Source organism: Malaclemys terrapin, chromosome 7 (assembly GCF_027887155.1).
Source record: "Malaclemys terrapin pileata isolate rMalTer1 chromosome 7, rMalTer1.hap1, whole genome shotgun sequence".
Classification (NCBI taxonomy): Eukaryota; Metazoa; Chordata; order Testudines; family Emydidae; genus Malaclemys; species Malaclemys terrapin.
Genome location: NC_071511.1, coordinates 93,885,788 through 93,909,306, shown reverse-complemented (window position 1 = coordinate 93,909,306; position 23,519 = coordinate 93,885,788). Strand labels below are relative to the sequence as shown.

Genomic DNA, 23,519 nt, shown 5'->3' with positions numbered 1-23,519 from the left:
AAGGAAATGGAGTACATATTTTAGTGTTAAAGAAAGCAGAAAATACTTTGGCTTATCAGCACATGTTAAGCAGATAATATACAGTGCACTAATAATTCCAAATGTCCCTCCGGCATTCAGAGGTCAAGCTAGCTTCTACTGAAGTCAAGGGTCATTCACTTAAATGGAAGCAAGATGAGATCCTAAATGCTTTTAAATTAAGGTATTTAAATTATATGTATCCTTTAGAAACAGATTAAACTAAGTGTCGAACAATCCATATACTATTGGCTCTGTTCAGTGATACCAATTAATTCACATTTTAGGAGTTGCAATTAGAATCCCAGCAATGATCAAGTGACTAAACTGAAATGAAACTTTGTTGCTAATGGAGCTAGTTATAAGAACTTAGTCTTGGTAGGCTGAGTTGGTTCCGAATGTATCTGTTAGTTCTGGGGAAGAACAATTCAGTTACTGAGAGAGCAATTTGAGAAATGCCAGGAAAAAGCAAACCTACCTTCATGATATCCTGTTTTTCTGGTACTGCACATTGCTGATAGTCTCGGTGACTGGGCAGCTTTTCTACAAATAAGCTAGAAAATGAAACACACACATTTTCCCCCTTATTAGCCAAAGGAAGATCCACAACAGCTTTTATGCTGGGAGGAAAACAAGTTTTGCATATCACAGATGTTGAACACTGCATTCCAATTTGATTTATAGCAGTTTTCTATGCTTTCACAGGTTTAAACCATGCCACTGAAATTTCAGCACAAATCTTAACCCTCACTATATTATTTTCTGTAGCTGCATGCACTTTTCCTTGTTCTTTGGTAGCAATGGGTAATAACTGGACTAACTAACACATGGCACCAGAAATTACCATGCTGGGCACTAGCTAGCCTTTGTAACCAGATCTTATCAGAATCACCCTTGTCCTTCCATCCCCCTTTCACTCTGAACACACTTGTTAGGTCTTGTCTTATTTAAGATCTTCAGGCCAGTGAATTTCCTTTATTCTATGTTTGTTCGTGGATTGGAGCCTCCACGAGCTACTGCAATGCAAATAATAATAATGATAACATGGCAAAGGTGTAGGAGAGAAGGCTGCCAACAGAGGAAGTCTCTGTAGAGATTTGCATTACTGCAGCCCACTTTTAACCAGACCAACCTGTGCTATAAGGTGAAACAAATTATTATATAGCACAGGCAGAATCAATCACGATTGTGCACGTAGGATGCACACTGGATACCCCCGGTTTACAGCCATCCATAGCTTTCTGAAAAGTTCACCTTCCAGACTAGAAATTTCCTGTCCCTCTCTGTTCCCAAAAGTTGCATGTGTTTTGTTTAAAAACAAACAACAACAAACAAAAGCAATAATGTCTGAACAAACAAACAAACAGGATACCAAGGTGAAGGAAATTCCCCCCCATTATTATATATTTAACTTTTTTTAAAGCTCTACCGCCTAACAGGCTGCTTAGAAAGTGTAAATCTGGTGTGGACTTAGCTCTCAGTTAGGAAGTAACTGAATGTTCTAGTGAAATCTGCTTTTGATTTGATGGAGTTATGACCTTTGTGGGGTGGGGGTGGGGGAGGAAATCACATGCTAAGCATGCACAGGACAATTTGCAATGGCTTATTCATTCAGGGACAGACTCTGTCTAGTCTTTGTGTGGAAGAATAGTAGAATGAGGGAGTAAAAAGCCACTCTTTTTGTGGTCTATTTGATGCGAAATTACCAAACCAATCTATCCATCAGAATCATTAAGGTAAAAAAAAAAAAACCTACAGATTATTCCTTACGTTATAAATTTATTATAAAGAACAAAAGCATTCTCCAGGTTTCCTTCCTCCAGATATACAGATGCCATGCGCTCCATCTCTACTCCGGATCTAAAGTAACGACGTGGCGTAATATCCTCATTGATTGTGATGTTACATGCAAGCTTGCTTAAGGCACGTACTCGCTCCTCTGGGTTCACTGAAACATCTGTGTGGTCAGGCATAGCTGCTAACTTTTTCTGAAAAACAAGCAACACATCACAGGTTACATTTCACCTTGGATGGCTGACCCCATTCACACATGACCTTGTTCAAGACACTGAGGGAAATTTAAATTTAAATCAATAAATTAATAAAATAAAATCAATCAATCACCACAAATGTTAGTAACAATGAAAAAACTTTATCATGCTTCTTAAATAGCATTAAAAACAATGAAAAAATTATATTAAAAGCACAAAAGTTGTGAAACAAGATAAAGATAAAATTAAATTAACTGGAGTGAAACAAATAAAAGAAAATAAGCCTGATTTGGCAGCTTCCTAGATTTCCCAAGATATGAATTCCCATAAAGTGTCCCATTTTTATAGACATTTAAAGTATTCTACCTAGGCCTGATCTACACTTGGAACTTACACAGACACAGCTACATCTCCTAAGGGTATGAAAAATCCACAAATTGGAGAGACATAGCTATGCCATCACCCCTCCTCCCCGTGCAGACAGTGCTAGGTCAATGGAATAATTCATCTGATGACCTAGCTACCACCTCTTGGGGACATGGAGTACCTCCAGCAAGGGGAGAAGCCCTCCTGTTGGCATAGGTTGTGTCTACACTGGAAATGCTACAGCAGAGCTGTGGCTGTAGAATTTCAAGTGTAGGCAAGCCCTTACCACTGGATGTAATGTTTACTATTGGATGCAGCCTAACTGATGACAGCAGTTAGAATTTGCAGGATCACACCAGAAAAGTTCATTTCAGTGTTAACTTTACAGATTAAAGCATTCATTTACAGCTGAATAAACTAAAGCTATTTAACAGGACAGGAAGAGAAGCCAGCAAGAAAAGCCATGAACTCATGTTCTAAAAGGTTTAATACATTTTCTCTTTCATACCATTACTTAAATAATTTTGATTAGATTCCTGAATGAAACTGCTGCTGAGAAACTGCTTCATCTTATTATATTTTAAAGGCTTCAGTCTTTCAATTCAGAATGTGTATACAAACACATACCCAGAGGAAGTGCACAGTAACTAAAAGAGGGAGAAACCCAACAAACCAAATGTATTCAATATAATATTTTAAAAAAAGATTTAAATTCCAGCGTGCTACACTCCATGCGAAGGGGCAGCTGGGCAGAGAATAAGGGTGGTAGCAGGAAAGGTGGTTAGAACCTTGGAAAAACCCATGAGCTGGTGGTCAGCACAACTAAACTAGTGTGGGTGGTGTCAGATAGTTTGCTGCTTTTTTGAAACTCTGGATGCCAAAGCATTAAATAACAAAATGTAATACATACCAATGAACTAACAGTGAATGGCTGTTCCATGTTGCCCACGGTCTGCAAACCAAGAAGATTACTATTTCTTTTCAATCTCTCCATCTGGTCACAAAGAACAAAATGGGGGGGGCCACAGGGGAGGAGGGCAGAAAAAAAAATCAATGCAATATTCAGTGTTAGCAGTAAGTTACCCCCTTCGCCCCCCCCCCCCCCGGGGCCCACAAGTCATGGTTTATTGGGCAAAGAGGAACTTGAGTACAAATATTCTGATTGTCACCATGTGCTAACATGAAATATGATAATGAAGTCATTTTAACTGGAAATATCTTCAAACATCTATCTATGTTCTTATGCCATGCCAAGTACCATAACAGTTTAAAATCGAACACAACACAAACAAGTCAAATTGTGCATTTTAATAAACATGTTACTACAGGTGGCCTCAGTATATAACAGTATATTAAGTAGTTTTAAAATAAATTGATCATATTTTGTTAAGTTGTAATTAAAATGATAAACTACTACTTTTCAAACACTTAAGAGGAGAGTCCAAATCTAAAGTTCAGAGACTAATAAGTGCATTTGTTTTTCCATCTGCATATGCCATGGTAAATGTATCTATGTACGGTGTGAATTTGAGCACTTTTTTCTAGCAGGTCTATTATTGTAAATTAAATCAGGCAACTGTCCTACCTTAATCTGGAAACTACATGTTTAGTAACTAAAAGTATATGAAATCTTTCCAGCACTATTTGAACCATTTCTATAGCACTGGTCAATTGCAAGAAGTGATCGAAAACTGCACTCAGCATGTAAGAGATATGAGTTAGTAAAGGCAAACCGTCAGTAAAGGCAAATAGTAACAAGTAAGACAAATATTTAAAAGTGCTGCGGTGATCGGCAAAAACTGCTTCTGACAAGGAAATGATTCATTAAGTTATACTTTAATATGAATCTGAAGCTGGTAAGGTGGCTGCTCTAATTCCTAACACTTCAGTGCTCAAGCTAGAAGATTGGTCTTGAATGTCAAAGGTTTTGTGCAATATAGAAAATGCACATTACAAACATCTAAAGGCTAGACTGGTTCATCACAGAAGCCCCAGACTACGAGGAGATGCAGCAAAGACTTAATGTGGACTTCTCCCTCTCTGGAGGCTAGTTTGAACCCTAGCAGAAATTAGAGCAGCCCCTAGGGCTGTTTTTCTGTGCCTTTTTACGAATAAATAATTAGTTATGTTTTCTGTGACTCCATTATTTCCTGTCTTTGCTTCTCAAAAGCTAATCATATCTATTAGGTCAGCCTTTAGTTTTAACCATTATCTTAACCATTTTAGAGTCAACAATTTCATCCCAGTTATTAACTGTCCAGTTTTCTTTCTTTTTTGTTTTGTTTCCTCCTTGATTTACTTGTAGATTCCTTTACTAATCCACTTATTCCCTTTGATTAGATAACTAATTCTACATTGTTGCAGTCATTATAATCACCTAATAAGTCTTACTGACTACATATTCTTGCTTGGGTACATCCCCTTTTTCCACTGCCAGCCCTGATTCTTTTTACAATCATTGCTAGATGTGCTACGAGTCTGTGAATTGGACTTTAAGGCCTACATTTTCAAGCAGACGTGTGCAAAATACTTGCATGCTTTTGCAATGCTACTTTGAAAACTGGATCCAAAATGTAAATTTGGTTCACTCACATTTACTGTTGTATTTACACCCCCCAAAATAGTTCTAGTCTAGAGATTCTAAACTTCAGCCAAATTAAAATTCTCAAGACAGGACATTAGAAACACAACTATGAAACCTGATTGTAATATGATGCTTCGTGTTTCATGTGAGAATCTCCTATTATATGTAAAAGTGAAAATGTGCTCCATATACTAACATGGAATACTATAAGTAGTGAAATCTTTTTCAAGAATAAACCATGTTCCTATAATGAGTTAGGTATTATTGTTCCATGAAGTGTTTCCATCCAAAGAGCGACATTAAAAAAAAAATCCACTAAATTTTATAAAGCAAGAAGTTTTGCTACATGTTGCAAAGAGGGACCTTTTCTTTTACAGAACCTAGATATCAAATGCAGAAGTCAATTTATTCAGGGGAAATTTTGAATTCTGTTAACTAAAAAGATCACCTTAACATGAACAGATTTTACACAAGTGAATTTAATCATCTTCCAATCAATCACAATAGCCCTCAGCTAAGTGAGAGGGTTTTTTTTGTTTGCTTTGTAACACTAGAGACAAGCCAGTAAAGTCTCCAGATTTATTCTTCGAAGTGTTATTTTGTCATGTTTCCTGGCTCAGTCTTTACTACTGTTCAATAAGCTGTACTGTGACTTCAATGCACAGTTCTGTAATCAAATTTTAAAAAGAAGTCCATGGTAGCTGTTGGGTGCTTGGCACCTTGGAAAATCAGGCCACTGTAAGGATTTACAAGGGACGGACGGACGGACGGACGCACGCACACACACACACACACACACACAATTTTGGGAAAGGGAGAATGCCAGAACACTGCCTATCCCTGGTTTGTAGAACAGACCCTTGAGGCCTCAGCAGCTGGGCACAGCAGGCTCCTTGTTCTAAAATACAGCAGGCTACTTGCTCTAAAATATATCAAGGGCTAAAGGGGCCCTTGGCCAGCTTCATGCAGACCCACTCAGCTCAGCCAGACTATTGGAACTACAGTACTGTAGCCAGTGTCAAGAATCAGGACAAAAATAATGGGAGGCAAGGAGCTCATTTTCATAAGCTTTTCTACCCCTGCAGCCCCACAGATTCCCTTGGTGGAGATGGAGAAGTATTTTTTGATCTTCAGCATGAAAGACAGAATCCAGTCCTCTTTGATTTATGTGGCACAGAAAGCAAATGCCTCTGAAGGATCAAAACTTACTACAATATATATCCATATTAAAACAAAGGGTATGAAATCATTCCCTCCTTCAATTACCGGTCAAATCCAAAGCTCAATATTTTGTGTTTTCTGTGTATCTGCACAGAATCTATAAAATGTGATCAAATCCTGAACCCAACAGTCCTTACTTAGGAAATCCCTCACTGAAGACAACAGACATTTTACCTATGCAAGTACTTCAGTGTTTCATCTATTATGCAAGAATTAATTATTAATTTTAAGTCTACCCTGCTACAGTTCTATTATTTTTCAAAAGCATTACTGTTCACTCTTTAAGGAACTGGGGAAGTGTGGAGGGGAGGGGGGGATAGAAACTGATACAGGATAGATATCAGGAATGAGCATTTACCTTGGATCAAAAATAGTATTCCCCACCCCACACAACCAACCTTAAACAAGAAGTGAAACACTCCAATAAGTCTGTTAAACAAACAAACAAACAAAAAATTGTGCATAGGCATGTGTCTGAGATAAAATCTGCATTACAATGAACTGATTGACTGATAAAATAGATTAAATTTCATTTTAAAAACACCTTTCTCCTTATAAAATGTAAAAGTTTATTAAAGAAGTGGCCGGTTCAGGAGAAGGACAATCTTTTCATAACTAGGTTGCTGGTTTGAATCCAACATGGGTCAGTGGTGACAATGTACCCCCACAGCTTTAACACTTTCCCCCACTCCTACTAGCCAGGCTGAAACATACTGGTCCCCTGAGCCACACCCCCTACTGCCCCATCTCTCATTGGTCAGGTATCACCCATTCCTTTTGCCCAGAGCTCCCAGTCTCCGGAGGGCTGAACACTGAGCCAACCATAATGCCAACCACCACTAAATGAATCAATCAGTGCTGCTCTGCCCCCACCCAATAAATCATTTTATGTTGGCCTCACATGTGGAACCCTCTGCTGAAGAAGAACAGAGGTTCCCCCCTTCCTGGATCACACCACAGTCCATTCTCAAACAGGAAGCAGTCGGCTGTGGAGCAGGAAGGCCACCAATGATGGGCTCTTTGTCTGCCACCATCCCAGAAGAGGTCTCTGTTGGGACAGGGTCCCCTTCATACAAACAGATTCCTCTTTCAGGGAGGCACAAACACCCATCAAGGAATTCCCCCCCCCCAGCCCCAACCTTCCCAGCATGCCTTAACACTGACAGTACAAAAGTTTAAGTTAAACGGTTACATCTGCCTCATTAATGTCTTTAAAATAAAGAAGTGTTAATAGGAAATAAAGTTCAATTACAAATTCAGGCATATTAAGAGGAGACATCTGCTGGCAGCAGAAACTCACACTTCCTCAAATGATGCACTGGTGTTTGTGAAAGCCTTGAAGAGCAAACTCCTGCACGTATGCACACCGTGCCAAGATACAGCAAAAGAGGTTAGCAGAAAAGTCAAGACAAATAGTGAAGCACTTGATTTAAAAAAAAAAAAAAACCCTCATGGATTCCAATGTAGAAGGCAATTTGGGTTGGGGAACAATATTTAAAATTGATACAATAAATACAGTACTAGGACAAACTTGACATTTTTGTAAAAATTTACTGTAAAAAGATACAAATGTTATGCTTAATACCACACACAGCACAAACAAAAACAATATGGCTACAAAAGCACTGGCGTGTTTTATAAGGATTCTAATATGCTTTCTGACCAATGTATCCAAGTGTAACGAATAATGAAGCAACTACTATTATATAGAAGATTAAGATTCTTAAAAAAAAAAAGACATTGGCCAGCTTTGTTTGCATTTGCACATGAATGTGTTATATGTTTGTACAGTGCACAGCAAAAGAAATACCCTTATCCTGATTAGGGCCTCTAAGTGTTATTGAAATACAAGCTAATAATAAGAGTAATGAAGTACTTTACAGGATCAAGGAGAAATTTAAATGTGTAATCCCTTTGAGTGAAATGGAATGTAAGTTTTATTCATTTTTCAGATATAGAAAACAATTATGTTAATATGTAAAACCAGGGTGGATAAAAATCAATTTTTCTTAAAAAATATTTTTTTTATTTAACTTGGATTTTTCTGATAAAATGCTTTTTGAGGAAAACACCTATCTAAAGATAAAGATTCATTATAGCTCAATGATATCTCATCATGGAATAGGCATTATAAATTCTAATTCTATAGTATGAGACAATATATTCATGTAATATTTAAGAAAAGTTTTGTAAATGAGTTCCAATAGTTCATGGATTAGGGACCCAATCTTATGGGGTTCCAGGGGCTTCTGTATAGATTATCTTTATATCTTCCCAATGGGGCTCAGTTTAGAAGATATCATCAGAAATGCTTAGTTTTGCAGTTCTCAAACTGTGGATTTGCGTCTCCAGAGATAACATGCTTGTTAACAGCAAAAATAGTTGTTATTGTTGTTTTTAAGTTGGTTGGGTTTTTTAAATATTTCATTTAACTATTTTAGTTAAAAACAATTTTAACAAAAACAAACCTGATTTTAAAAAACGTGAATGTTTAACTAAATTCAAAGTGACAAAGAGTCCTGTGGCACCTTATAGACTAACAGACGTATTGGAGCATAAGCTTTCGTGGGTGAATACCTACTTCATCAGACTAAATTCAAAAATTCATATGCTTGTTTTGTTAAAATATTATGTTAGCTGTTGAAGAGAAAAAATCCAGAATACATAACGTTGTTGTTTTAGTTAAATAAAACAATTTAAATGTCTGGTGATATTCTCCTCCTAATACAGCATGGCAAGAAAATCCTTCAAATATTAATGATTATTCTATTGAATAGGAGATATTTATGAAGTCATTGGGAGGTGAACTATCTGCTTCAATTACCTTTGGTAAATGAAATAACCAAACAATCATTCATTTTCTGATATAGCTATAAAACTAATCTGAAAAGTTCTCAAAATATATCACTTAAAAATGTATAGTGTGTACCTTCTAAAAATGAAACCTACATCTATCTCTGAGTTGTGAAGAATATGTATAAAGGTTATAACAACCAACAAGAATGCACTTTTATCTAGAAATCCATGATTAAATCGCGTCTTCCTGACTAGTGATTTAAATCAAATCCACCCAGTGTAAAACCCCCAATGCAGGGGATATGAGCCATTATACTAACTGGGAACCATCTCAGCCAGTTAAGAGTGTTGGAATGCTATAGATCTACTGACATATTTCTCACTTATCCAATCCTGGGCACTTCAATTGGCTGAGACTAAATCAGATTTGCATAACAAATATACAGTTATTTCTTAATAACTAGACAGTGTGCAAATCCATGTAATGATTACTTAAATGCCCTGAGAAAAATGGAACACAAGATTTACATAATCACTGAATGGCTATTTCTTCATATATGTATAACAATTAAGCAAATTCTCCCAGTCCCACTGGTAGCTACATACAGAACATCAACTTGCTCACAAAGAGCATGGCACCCACAATTTCTGCCCTGCACCTACCCCATCATACCACAATTTTATTACAAATGTTATAATGACCAAGATGTATCAAAAATGCAGATTTTCTTCTAGTGTAAAAGTGTGCATCTAGGAAAAGAGTTCAGTCACTACTGAAGTCATCAATTTAATGAGGAAAAATACAAAAACACAAGAAACTTTTAAACTCCTAATTACAGGCCCAAACTGACTCAACAACTTTTAAATAAGACCATGATTACCATAGGTGGTATTCTTAAAAATTAGTGGCATGGCATTGCCCTACCTTTTTAAAATCCACTGTATCAAACCCAAGAGTAAAAATAAATAGTTTGTACAGAAAGTACAGGCTGGCTGAGCATTTCAAAGGAGCCGAAGGAAGTTAAGTGTCCATCTTCCACTGCATTTCAATAGGAGGTAGGCACCTAAATAATGTAGGCTTCTTTGAAAATTTAAGTCATGTGACAGAAACTCTGTCTTTATAGATTACTTGAAGATAATCAAAACAGCAACAGCTGCCTTTTAACAGTTCAGTCTGTACAGAAGATGGCTGTCTATAAATAAACATGGGCTTTTGGAATAAGTGTTCACTACCAGAATGATTCAGTTAGCATAAAGAGAGCAACAGCCTGTTTCAGACGAAGATGTGAGAAGGAGATAGAAAGACTAAATTAATTTAAACAAAGAGGTCTACTGATACTGTGCAAGGATTGTATTAAGATCATGTTTGGTAAATAAGAGGCAGGTGGAACCAGAAATTAGACCTAATTGGTGGACAAAATAATGAGGGCATGAGCTATTCCATCTTCACCCCTTTTGGGGGCCCTTTAAAAGAGTTTTTTGGGGAATGGGGGGAACACAACTACCAACACTACAACAGCCACTGTGAAGAGATTTTTCATTATAATGCCCAGAAAGTGGCACACTCCTGACCATAGCTGCTGCATCAGTGAGGGTCCCAACATGATACAGATGAGATCCTGCTCTGTCTTCCCTTCCTTCGTGTGCCCCTTTTGGCACAGCCCATCTCCCCTCCAACTCTGCCCCTCGCCCATGCTATCTTCCAGCTGTCCTCTCTCTCTCGGCTTTTCACCTGATCCTGAAACTAACTGCATGGCAGCATCATGGCGAGATGACAGCCTATCCAGTTCTGCTCAGCCAGAGAAGGACCAGTGAAAGAGAGGGACCGGACCACACCAACCAAATGATGTCTCTGCCCAGGGAGGCAAGTCAGACTCCAGAGCAATAGCTGTTGGGGCCGACCAACGGTCGGAAAGCATCTGTCCATGAGTCATGACTGATTAATTTTCTAGTGCGTTTGCTGTGGTATTAAGCAGGCTGAAGCCTTTATGTACCAAAGTGTTCAATCATGGACAGTAGCTGGCACCTTTAACTCTTTCGGCCCACACGGGCAGTGTTCTGTTAATTTAGATGGAAGATAAGTGTGGATGATCCCCAGGAATCCATGTCATCCATTTAGAGAACCTTGCCTCCATGCAGGTTCTGCACCCAGTGCTTCTAGTCAGCAGCACAACCCCATTTGAACTGACTAGCAGATCTCCCTTGAGCCCTGGCAGTCCCTATGACCACCTCCACTGGAAAGCTGGAGAGCAATACAAGAGACATTATAGTGGGCAGGGTTATATTCTTTTCATATAATTTCCAAGAACCATCCCAGCCTCCACCCATATCTGCCCATTCTCTGCCATCTCCTCTGTGCATAACCTGTATAGGGTTGCCAGGTGTCTGGTTTTTGACCAGAATGCCCAGTCAAAAAGAGACCCTGGCGGCTCCGGTCAGCACTGCTAACAGGGCCATTAAAAGTCCTGTCAACGGCATAACAGGACTAAGGCAGGCTCCTGCCTCCTGTGGTCTGTGTGGCTCCTGGAAGAAGCCGCATGTCCCTCCTCCAGCTCCTATGTGTAGGGGCAGCCAGGTGACTCTGAACGCTGCACCCGCCCCAAGCGCCAGCTCTGCAGCTCCCATTGCCCAAAAACTGCAGCCAATGGGAGCTGCAGGGGTGATGCCTGTGGACGGGGCAGCACACAGAGCCACCTGGTCACGCCTCTGCATAGGAACCAGAGGGGGTATGTGCCGCTCCTTCCAGGAGCTGCTTGAGGTAAGTGCCACTCGGACCCTCCCATGCCCCAACCCCCTGTCCCAGCCCTGATTCCCCTCCACACCCTCTGAACCCCTTGGTCCCAGCCTGGAGCACCCTCCTATACCCTAAATCCCTCATCCCCAGCCCCACCCCAAAGTCTGTACCCCCAGCTGGAGCGCTCCCCCACACACACTAAAACCCCCTTGCCCCAGCCCGGAGCCCCCTCCCACACTCTGAACCCTGTGGCCCCTGCCTGGAGCACTTTCCTACACCACCCAAGCCCCTCATCCCTGGCCCCACCCCAGGGCCCACACCCCCAGCCAGAGCCCTCTCCCCTTCCACATGCAAACCTCCTGAGCCAGCCTGGTGAAAATGAATGCATGAGTGAGGGTGGGGAGAGTGAGAGACAGAGGGAGGTGGAATGGAATGAGGGGGCAGGGCCTCAGAGAAGGGGCGGGGTAGGGCAAGGGTGTTTGGTTTTGTGTGAGTAGAAAGTTGGCAACCCTAAACCTGTACTATACAGCAAGGCTTCTTTGCCAGCTTAGTGGCAGAGGGGTAGCGTTCTGCAATGGCAAATTAGCACAAAGCGGGAGATCCTACCTGGAGAGGACCCTATGTGCAGTGCTAGGGGGCATAAGCCTGGCACCATTTGTCGAAGTGATTAAACCTCTCTGTGCTATTCTTTACAGTCACACAATTCAACTTCACTTCTACAAGAAAATGTGAGTGAAATTAAAATAGATTTTTCCTTAAAAGCAGCTGAATAAGGGTGTAATAAGCCCTTCCAAGACTTATACTTTAAAGTTAGTCTGCAATTCTTCAGAGTAAGAAAGCTACTGAAGTTCAATTCAGATGTGACATTTTTGGTGCGAGATCATCTATTTTACTTGTTTTCTAACGACAGATTTCTTTCTGGAACAGATTCACTTTTTACATACCACTGTTACCACTTTAAGATTGACTCTTAAACAGAGATACTTCAGCAACACAATGAGAAGGATTTGTTACAGTGTGTCCAAGGGCTCTGATATCCAGCTGCAATACTGCTAATAGCACACAAATCAAGTTATCAGCAATCTGGAGAATGACAACACAATTTTTACTCAGCTGTATTGTGTGTCCATGATAATAAAACTAGTTTCTCATTAACTACTGATTTTCTCATTTCCACTCAATGTAAATCACAGACCATTCATTTGCTATATTGGGCACTAACAACAACATATTAAAGTTATCTTTATATTCCCAGATTATTCCGCGCATTCTTAACTTTATGAGGCCTGTATTGTTTCAGTTTTTTCCTGCCTTGTGGTATCTACATGCTCAATTCATAGATCACTAGACGCAGCCGCTGAAATCAATTGTTAACAAAGGCAGATGGATGAAATGGAAAAATTCCGGACACATGTTTATAATTCAGCATATTGATACAGTTGATATGCAAAATGGCTTAATAGGCAAAAGAAAAATTACCACTGCTAAGAAAACAGAAATTCCAGTCATTGTAAAGTGAAATTTGAATTCATTGACAAAGACAGTAGTAAACCTCATTCTACATAGCTTTAAAGTGTAAAGCAGGACTCTAATCGTCATCTATTTTATGCATAATGTTGTGAAGCTCAGCTCTAATAATACATCACATATAAAGTTTCTAATGACTACATCACTTTTTAAACCCCGCTTCTCCCCCCGCCCCCGCATATGATTACAGGTACTGATTAAAATGAAGGATTAAAACACAATGACATGTAGATGTGGTCATGTCTCCATCCAGAAATGGAGGGGAAGCTGCTGTGGGGTGGGGAGAATACAGCTGAGTATAGCCCAGAAAGCAAGCAGAGCCCAGTCTGGCACAGGGACAGCACTAAGATTCCTGACACTCCATGAACACAGACAACAGCAAGACAAATAGTCAAGTTTTTATTTCTGGTTTCAAGACATCTGCTGTTCAGTTCTTGCCAAGATTGCACCTACAGAGATCTCATCATTAATTAAAGATAGCCTTCCTTGATGGCATCCCCAGTGACACCACCCACCCTCCAGCACATACGGGGTTGGAACCAGCATCCCCTATCCTTGTGGGGTCACAGCCAAACCAATTGAAACCAAATTCTCTATCTTACAGCCAAATACTGCCCTCAAATACTTATTTACTTCAGTTGGAGTTGAGAACAAGACTGACTTCCAGAACAGAAATTTGGCTCTCCAAATCTTAGTATTTTAATTGGCATTTCAAACAAATCACATATTTTTTAATAATTATCCTACATTCTTTATGTGCATATAGTTTCTAAAGAAGACAGCTGGGGACTTGTACATAAATAACTGCATATTAGTACACATGCTCTCCACCTTTATATTGACGCTACTCAAGAAGCAAATTATCATAAACTAGTTCACTAAAGGGCCAAATTCTGAAGGCAAAAAAGGCATCCTTTGGGGGAAGTGTGCAGCCAGTAGATCCACTGAGAAATTCATGTCTCATCACACCCTGGATGAGCGAAGGGCCCTGAGGCTGTAGTAGTGGCGGTGGCATGATCCAAAAGTTTAGTGAGGGAGGAGAATGGATGCCTTCCCAGAAACTATGGAAAACCCACACAATGCCTGTTCATTTGAGCTTTCTGAACCAATCGTGACCAGGTTCAAATTTATTAAGATACTCTGTAATAGTTTCTTTATGGGAGGTAAGCAGCTGGTCATTCCTAAGGGAAAGTTTTCAGAATGCTAACTGCTGGCCACTAACATGTAAGTTATTAAGAGAATTCTCCTTTTCTTGACTTGTGGTGTCAAACTAATAGTTGTATTTTTTTCCTCAGATAACATTGCACAAAGATCTCAAAAGACAAGCAGAAAAGGATTTTTTTACTACATTGATAAATATCACCAGTGCCAGAATTTCATGAAGCAGATATTCCTTTAGGAGTAACAACATTCTGAACTAGCCATTCATATATTTACATTACACGCCTCATTACACCATCTTTCCAGTGGTCCATCAAAATTATGTCTGTAAAATCCCACTGTCAAAATCCCCAAAGGAAAACAAAAAGGCACAGAATGGCAGATAAGACCCCAAAATCAAGGAAAATGGGCTAGAGTAGAAGTGTCAGCTAAAATTCATCAGCCTCCTTCCCCTCATTGACCTGCTAAAGTCCCTCCCAAAGACCACTGCACAGGTAGGGCATCACAGCTTAGGGGGGGACATGTCAGGCCAGAGAGTGGGGGAAGCCAAAGAAACAGTCATTTTCACATGACAAATTCCTTGACTAAGCAGCAGAAATACCACCAGAAATGGTGCCACCAGCATCAATGAAGTTAAAATACCACTTGCAAAATTAATCTTCATAGTGTGTCTTGTTACCTACTAAGGGGTGGAAGACCTGCATTGCAAAGGTAAATGAGAAAGGGGCAAAGAGCAGCATGGAGGGACTGGCACATTTCATAGACGGCTAGGACCTGCTGTGTTGGAAGCAGCATTCCTTGCAGATTTGCTGGTTGCATAGTTTCAAGGCAGTATCCCTGTCTTCTTCAGGGAGACTGACTTAGCACAGTGAGCTTATGTCTATGAATAGTGCTCCTAGGCAGGGTGGATAAAAATCAATGATTTAAAAAAATAAAAATAAAAAAATTCGGATTTTTTTTAATTTAAATCGGATTTTTTTGATAAAATGCTTTTTGAGGAAAACACCTATCTAAAGATACACCTCTACCCCGATATAATGCTGTCCTCAGGAGCCAAAAAATCTTACCGCGTTATAGGTGAAACCGCATTATATCGAACTTGCTTTGATCCACCAAAGCATGCAACCCCGCCCCCCACCCTCCTCGGAGCGCTGCTTTACCGCATTATATCCGAATTCGTGTTATATCGGGTCACATTATATCCGGGTAGAGGTGTAGTTTTAATTAAGATACATTATAGCTCAAAGATATCTCATCATGGAATAGGGATTATAAATTCTAATTGTATAGCATGAGACAATATATTCATGTAATGTTTTAAGAAATGTTTTGTAAATGAGTTCCAACAGTTCATGGATTAGGGACCCAATCTTATGGGGTTCCATGGGCTTCTGTATAGATTATTTAGGTTAATCTTTCTATCTATCCAATGGGACCAGGAGTTCCCAAACTTGGTTCATAGCTTGTTCAGGGTAAGCCCCTGGCAGGCCGCGAGATGCTTTGTTTACCTGAGTGTCCACAGGCACGACCACTTGAAGCTCCCAGGGGCCACGGTTAGCCGTTCCCATTCTAAAATATTAAGTTTACTACAACAATAAACCTAGCTCAGTGGTTCTCAAACTTTTTTTTCACAGACCACTTGAAAATTGCTGGGTCTCGACAGACCACTTAATTAGATTTCCAAATGTTGTTTGTACCATTAGCTAACTATTGTAAAGCGATTTGGATAAAAGCACGATCTAAAAAACACATAATAATAATTAACTTTTTTTTTCTACAGATAAAAGCACACAACTCATATTTTCATATCAGTAGTTTTACCTTTCTAATGTGATGGATGTGCCCTCTCTCCCTTGCTACGGAAGCCCCCGAGCTGGGGCTGGGAAGGAGGGCTGTCTCTTCCCGGCAGCCGCAAACCCCAAGCTGGAGCTGGGAAGGAGGGCTGTCTCTCCCTGGCAGCCGCAGCCCCCAAGCTGGGGAAAGTCACCTCTTTCTCTGGCCACCGCAGCCCTGCACATCCCAAATTCCCCCCACCCCCTCTTCTCACCCCACTGCACTTTACCACCTACCCCCTATTGCCCCCAAGGCCACCACCTCACCTTACATGTGCATCTTCTCCAAGGTCCAGGCACCTAATTAGTGGAGATACACCTGCCCTTCATTCTCTCATGTGCAGCTGCCCAGGCAGGCACCTTAGAGGGAACTATCCACAGACCACCTGAATGGAACTCACGGACCACTGGTGGTCCACAGATCACAGTTTGAGAACCTCTGACCTAGATGATTTATCCTAGATGATTCAGAATATTTCATGTTTATAAGCACACTGAAAATCACGTACAGAAGAATTTAGAGTGCCTTAATGAGTACTATTTTTCTTACAAAAAAAAAATTGGCAGATACTCGTATCACTTAATTTTTTATATATTTGCTGAGGGTGTGAATTCTGGCCACAACTCTGCAAACAGTTATATACTTGCTTAACTTTAAGCACATCAGTAGTCCCTTTCACTTCAGGCACTTTGATTAGTGGATAATTCATTTTATATACAGGTAGGGTAAACATGTACTTTTAAAAAAATGGGAGCAAAGTACATCCTTTTAAATTTGGCTTGTGAATAGTGTTTTTAAGGCACTTGTGACTGGATTATACTTCTAGACTACTTAACAGAGCCAGGCAAATAATTTAAAAAAATATTCACTACGTATCATATTTGTCAAATAATTTTTTTTAACACACGTTATTCAACCAATTCTGTGGGAAACTAGACATTTGTGTCAATGGGTAGTAATGGCACAATTAACTTTTCTTTCCTAAGACAAAGGTGTTCTACTTCAGTAATACCCATATTGCACATTTCCTCTGACCTGACAATCAGAGCTACAGAAGAATCTACAATTTACAGAGAACTGAAAAAAAAAATAATGTAACTACTCATAAATGTAAGCTATTATTCTGTATAGTGTTGCATTCATATAGGACATATGATCAATATGGTCTCCTCTTCCAGTCCCTAATAAATAAGATTGGGGTATTGTGATAATCCCTCCCTTCACCACTATCAACTTGGAGATTTAATTGGTAGCTACTGTTTATAGGAGCTGTATCCCTAATTCTCCAATACTTTAATGGAAGAACAGGCAGAAAACATTTTCCCTTCAGTCAAGCAAAAATCATCTTATTGATAAAAGTATTATTTAAAAATAATATAAAGCTGGTTTCTGATTCATTTTTAATTATTTTTAATCAGGAAATAATATCCAACTACCAGGAATTTTAGCAGCAAGCACCCATTGCTTTGATATAATGAAGTGATAATTTCATTAACATTGTAAATTGTGACCAGGACATTTTTCTGAAAGATTAACATTTATCTATTTATTAAAAATAAAGAAAAATACATTAATTAGAAAGTAACACACAATATCAATATAACATTTGACAAGGAAATAACATCTGAGTCAGACAAGTACAAAGAAACCTGCTTGTTTAAATGTTAAAGAAAACAAAGGCTCAGTATTTATTTTTATCAAACTTTTTTACAGTTTCTTTAACAAAATTTGCCTTGTCATCTCCTCAACAGCCCAGGATTTAATTATAACTTTTCACCTTGGGCTATCAATTTTCCCTAAGATGGTAATCAATTTCCAGGAAATGCCTTATGACCTGATGTTGCGCATATTTTATGCATGCAAGTTAACTCACATGAGAAGTCTTATTATACTACTCAATTCAGTAAAGTTACTCGTATGTATGTTTGGAGTATCAAGCCATTACATCCCATTATTTATTTCATTATCACAATATTTTAAAATAAAAATCTCATGTTTACAATCATTTTAATTGGCACAATATTATCTGTGATAGGTTCAGTAAAATGTGTGCAATTATAACTAATTAGTAGCTACAAGAAACATTTTCTACCATCTCAAGTTGGCTATGGGACCACAGGGGCCGGCTTCTAATTTTCCCCCGGAGTGCTCAGCCACGGGCTTCACCCCCACTCCACCCCATCCCCCCATCCTCGCTACCTCTTCCTGTCCCCACTCCACCCCTTGCCCCAACCCCCCCACTCTGCCTCTTTCTGCCCCCCTCCTCCGAGCACACCCCATCCCCGCTCCTCCTTCCCAACGCCTCCTGCACACCACAGAACAGCTGATCTGTGGTGGGCAGGATGTGCTGGGAGGGAGGGGGAAGAGTTGATTGGCAGGGCGGGAGTGGGGGTGTGGGAGGGGAGCTTGGCTTGGCTGATGGGTGCTCCAGTCCTGCAACACTCAGCAACATAGGCTACCGTAAGAGCTAAAACCTGTCCTCCATTCCCTATACTGACTTCTCATAGAATACTGAATCATGTTCAAGGTCTTAGCCTTTATGTTCAAGTGCTCTATGGCCTGGGACCAGGATACCTAAAAGATCCATTTAAGCTTAAGGATGCATACCAAAGGTGCTGGAACAGGAGGAGCCAAGGGGCCATGGCCCCATCACTTTTAAAAGTGGGAGGGCTATACCCCCCACTTTTTACCAGCCATAAGGGTGAGTGATGGGGGGGGCAAAGAGGAGAGATGGGGGGGCTCCAGGGAAGAGGCAGCACAGGTGCTCAGGGAGAAGGGGCTTGGGGTGACAGTTCGGGTGCCGGTGGCCCCCCCCTCACTTTTAGGGACCTTCTGTTGCCCCTGATACATACCATGGTCAACAACTGCACTCCACGAAGACAATGGAACTCATATTAAGGGTAAAGCTCATCATTGCAGGAGACAAAGCCTTTTTGGGGCCCAGACAAAGACTTTGGAATGAACTCTCCCAAGAAATAAGAACCATCATGAACCTTCCATTTCAAGTGCAAGGCACATTTCTTTGGCTGTACCTTCTCTGACAAACACATAGCCACATGTGACTACTTAAATAAATATATTTAAATAAATTCCAAAACAAAACACTCTCCTACACACTTTCCCCCCTGGGGATAGCATGAGAGAACAAACACGTGACAGATGTTAGTCACATTGCTTAATGCAAGACTGGAAGGCACTTAGATACTAGGGTGATGGACCACAGTACAAAAACCTGCATACTTTAAAAGTCTCAGGTTTCCAGACACTACAATTAAATATTGCTTCTATTTCATTCTTTTTACCCTCTTCTTCCATTTTCCAAACTGATAATGTTCTTTGCGTGATTGTATGCAATTTAAAAAAAAATCTATTATCATGATGCTGCTGTTCTTTATCTGACTGCATATATAAGGCCTGGCCTATGCTTAAAATTTAGATTGACCTAAAAACAGGTCAGGGGTGTGAAAAAATTTACATTCCTGAGTGCCACAGTTAAGCTAACCTAACCTCCAGTGTAGACAAAGCTGGGTTGAACTGAAGAATTCTTCCATCAATTTATCTACTGCTTCCTGAAAAACTGGATTATCTGCATTGACCCAAAACCTCCTTCCGTCTATGTAAAAAGCATCTACACTAAGATGCTATAGCAGCATAGCTTTGCAGTTATGCCACTGTAGTGCCCAGACCATATACAGGGTCTAAGAATGGTGCAATTAACAAAAAATCTATTACCAGGATATTTTTAAAAACTAAAGAATATTGGATCAAACTTTGCGCCTAGATTTACACAGGAGGGCAGAATTTGGGCCATTCCTACTACAAGCCCTGCAAAATGTAGTGTCATAAGTTATGACACCATGTCAGAGCTGGCCATGCCCCAGCCATGCTCCTCGCACATCAAGAGCTAACATGGATGTTGACCCCCTTTCTGCCGAGGGTTATGCTATTCAAAGTTTCTCCAGGTGCATGCTATCGGTGCCATCTTACAGCTGTTGTTTTCCACAGGGCATTGGTGCTGGTCCTGGAGATGCTGCCTCTCCCCATGGCTTGAAGTAGTTTCCATTATACAGGATTTACAGTTTGGTTCAATGGCTCTCAGCACCCCCACTGTACAAATTGTTCCAGTGCCCCTACCACAGGGCCACTGGTCAAGGCACTCTGATGACCCTGAATTGGCTATGGTACAACAGGACGCCACCGCTATTGGATCGTGGACATTCCTGGTGCGGCTGCCTACAGGGGCCGGGGTGCTGGAACAATTTGTACAGTGGGGCTGCTGATGCCGAGTGCCATTGAACCAAACTGTAAACCCTGGATATAATGGAAACCACTGCAAGCCAGGGGGTGTGGCAGCATCTCTAGTTCCAGCACCAATGAGGGGGCTGCACCCCAGGCTACCCCATGTGCCATTACTACACCTGCAGCCAATAACAATAGGCGCACAAGGAAAAGGGGGTGGGGGAGAGATGCCGTCCCCTACAGCTCCTGACCCTTTAGGGAGGAGATTTCTGTTTTACCCCCCCCCCCCCCCCAATACCAGCAACCCCCAGATGCGGTAGGTTTCGTTTCCTCCCAGCGCACCCCACGCCGGCTCCGAGCGCATCTGCGCCCTTGCAGCCGGCGGTGGCGCCCCAGTCCCTGCGCCGCAGCGCCCCGCTGGAGGGAGAGGCAAATGCGCGCGCGGGGAGGCTCTTACCAGGAAGCCGGGCTGGTCCCCCGGCGCAGGCTGCTGGGGCTCGCATCCGCGGGATGGCGGGCGGGGGCTGCGAGCGGCAGGCGCGTTGCACCGGGACGCGATGCTAGGGCCCGCCGAGCCTGAGGCGGGTGGCTCCCGGCGGCCAGCAGCCGGCTCCCGGGGCAGGGGGATGCCCTGCCCGGCCGCCTGCGTCCCCCCCGGGCGCTCCAGCGAGCTCGGCGCGCAGGCGGGGCGCCCCTCCCGCTCAGCAGCAGCGGGGCCGGGCAGCCCCACGCCCAAAGCGGTGCGGGGCACAGGCGCCCCCGGCCCCTGCGGCAGAGCGGAGCCGGTTCGGCGGCTACCGACGCGAGCCCGCCGCAGTGAGCCGAGCCGCGGCCCCAGGCACGGGGAGGAGGAGCTCCGCAGCCCGCCCTGCCACTCAGGAAGCAGCATGGCAGGAACAGCCTCCCCCTCCCCGCTGCCGGTCCGGCTGCAGGGAGCGAGCCTGGGAGTCACGGGACACCGTCCTCCCGGCTAGAGACAGCGCCAGAACAGGGGACCCCGGCGAGGGAGCCTCCCCCAAAGCACGGGGTAGGCATGGGACAGGTATGTGGCAAGGCAAAGCCCCCGCCTCCCACCGAGTTCCCATCTCGTTGCTTGGCCGCATCCTACCAAACCTTTTGTGGATGGTTTCAGAGTAGCAGCCGTGTTAGTCTGTATCCTCAAAAAGAACAGGAGTACTTGTGGCACCTTAGAGACTAACAAATTTATTAGTGCATAAGCTTTTGTGGGCTACAACCCACTTCTTCGGATGCATATATGCATCCGAAGAAGTGGGTTGTAGCCCACGAAAGCTTATGCTCTAATAATGCATCCGAAGAAGTGGGTTGTAGCCCACGAAAGCTTATGCTCTAATAAATTTGTTAGTCTCTAAGGTGCCACAAGTACTCCTGTTCCTTTTGTGGATGGACCGTCCTGATAAGCCTGCAGACGCTTGCACTGTGAATAACTGCGCTCAGGAGGGGTTCAGTGGGGGGACTCTCCTGATCAGAAGAAAAATTCAAGTTTGCAAGTATTTGCAGGATCAGAGCCCAAGGCAGGCTGGAGGGGGGCACCGGTCCTAGATAGGGTGTCTCATATGTTCCATTGGCCACCTCTGGGTTCATTGTGCTAATTCAATTAGCCAAATAATAATAAAATAAAATGTATTTATGGGCTGGCATGGTATGTGTTTTGTCTGCAAAATGTAATTTTTTTTTTAAAAGGACAGTATATGAACTAAAGAAATAACATGTTGAGAAATGCGTTAGGAGAAAAGGCAACACCTAGGAGGCAGTTTAATGAAAATAAACATATCCGTGTATGAATCCAGCCAGCAGGAAGATTAGCTTCAGAGGAATGAGAAAGGAAGGGACTTTACACTCTCTCTCTGGTAATAAATTTTAAGAACCCAGATTAGACACGTTGGGTAGCTGATAAAGTGCAGGTGTCCTGGGCTGTCACAGTAGCCCTAGTGTAATGTTCTCTCAATTTTTCTGGTTTACACTCTTACATACTCCTCAATATGCAGCAGCAGTCAAAAAAGCTAACAATGTTAGGAACCAGTAGGAAAGGGATAGATGAAACAAAAGATTATAATGCCACGCTGTAAATCAATAGTACCACCCACACCTTGAATACTGCAGGCAGTTCTGATCACCCCCTCTCACAAAATACAGAATTGGAAAAGGCCTACAGAGGAGGGCAACACACATGATTAAGGATATGAAACAGCTTCTATATGAGGAGAAATTAACAAGACTTGGACCTTTCAGCTTGAAAAAAAGATGACTAAGAGGAGATTATGATAGAGGTCTATAAAATTGTGATTGGTGTGGAGAAAATGAATAAGGGAGTGTTATTTACTCCTTCACATCACACAAGAAGCAGGAGTCACTCAATGAAATTGATAGGTAGCATGTTTAAAACAAAAGGAAGTATTCATACAATGCACAGTCAACCTGTAGAACTTGTTGCCAGGGGATATTGTGAAGGGTTTAAAGAAGCGAGATAAATTCATGGAGGTTAGGTCCATCAATGGCAATTAGCCAAGATGGTCAGGGATGCAACCCCATGCTCTGGGTGGCTCTAGCCTCTGACTGTCAGAAGCTGGGAATGGGTGACAGGATAAATCAGTAACTGAGTGCCTGTTCTGTTCATTCCCGCTGTAGCACCTTGCATTTGCCACTATTGGAAGACAGGATAGGGGGCTAGATATTCCATTGGTCTGACCAAGTATGGCCATTCTTATGTACTGTATTAACAAGTATGCTGTCCTTAGAAAGCCTTGGTGTCTGCCGTGCTAACAGTAAAACAGAGAAGCTTATTATAATAATATCTCACGTTGATATTATTATTTAGTTAATTCCCAATATGTGCAAAGTGCTTTGCTGATGTATCAGCTGACTATAGAGTTTTCAATCTAAGGACCTGATCCTGCAAAAATTTATATGTGTGCTTAAAACCTTATGCTCTATGAACAGACCTGTTGAAGCCAATGGGACACACCCACCCACCCCCCTAGGGTAGATACATAGAGTCCAGTTGTGGCTATGTTCCTAAATTCTAGTGGCT

General features: G+C 41.7%; 2 protein-coding genes across 4 annotated transcripts in view; one reads left to right on the top strand and one right to left on the bottom strand.

The window, feature by feature from the left end:
* Positions 1 to 21,299, bottom strand: part of STAMBPL1 (STAM binding protein like 1) — a 36,653-nt gene extending 15,354 nt beyond the window's left edge. Inside the window, exons 1-4 of one of the 3 annotated variants that reach the window (XR_008445639.1) lie at positions 20,928 to 21,299; positions 3,286 to 3,369; positions 1,789 to 2,006; positions 497 to 572 (exon numbers count right to left, since the gene is read on the bottom strand). Coding sequence is in view for 2 of the 3 variants with exons in the window: in XM_054034230.1 (XP_053890205.1) it covers positions 497 to 572; positions 1,789 to 2,006; positions 3,286 to 3,369 (378 nt within the window). In the remaining variant the exon portion in view is untranslated. The remainder of the gene's footprint in view (positions 1 to 496; positions 573 to 1,788; positions 2,007 to 3,285; positions 3,370 to 20,927) is intronic. The other 2 variants (XM_054034230.1, XM_054034229.1) reach the window with 2 other exon arrangements.
* A 90-nt stretch (positions 21,300 to 21,389) lies between these two features.
* Positions 21,390 to 23,519, top strand: part of ANKRD22 (ankyrin repeat domain 22) — a 39,533-nt gene continuing 37,403 nt past the window's right edge. Inside the window, exon 1 of the mRNA XM_054034235.1 lies at positions 21,390 to 21,512. Coding sequence (XP_053890210.1) covers positions 21,504 to 21,512 — 9 coding nt within the window. The 5' untranslated portion in view covers positions 21,390 to 21,503. The remainder of the gene's footprint in view (positions 21,513 to 23,519) is intronic.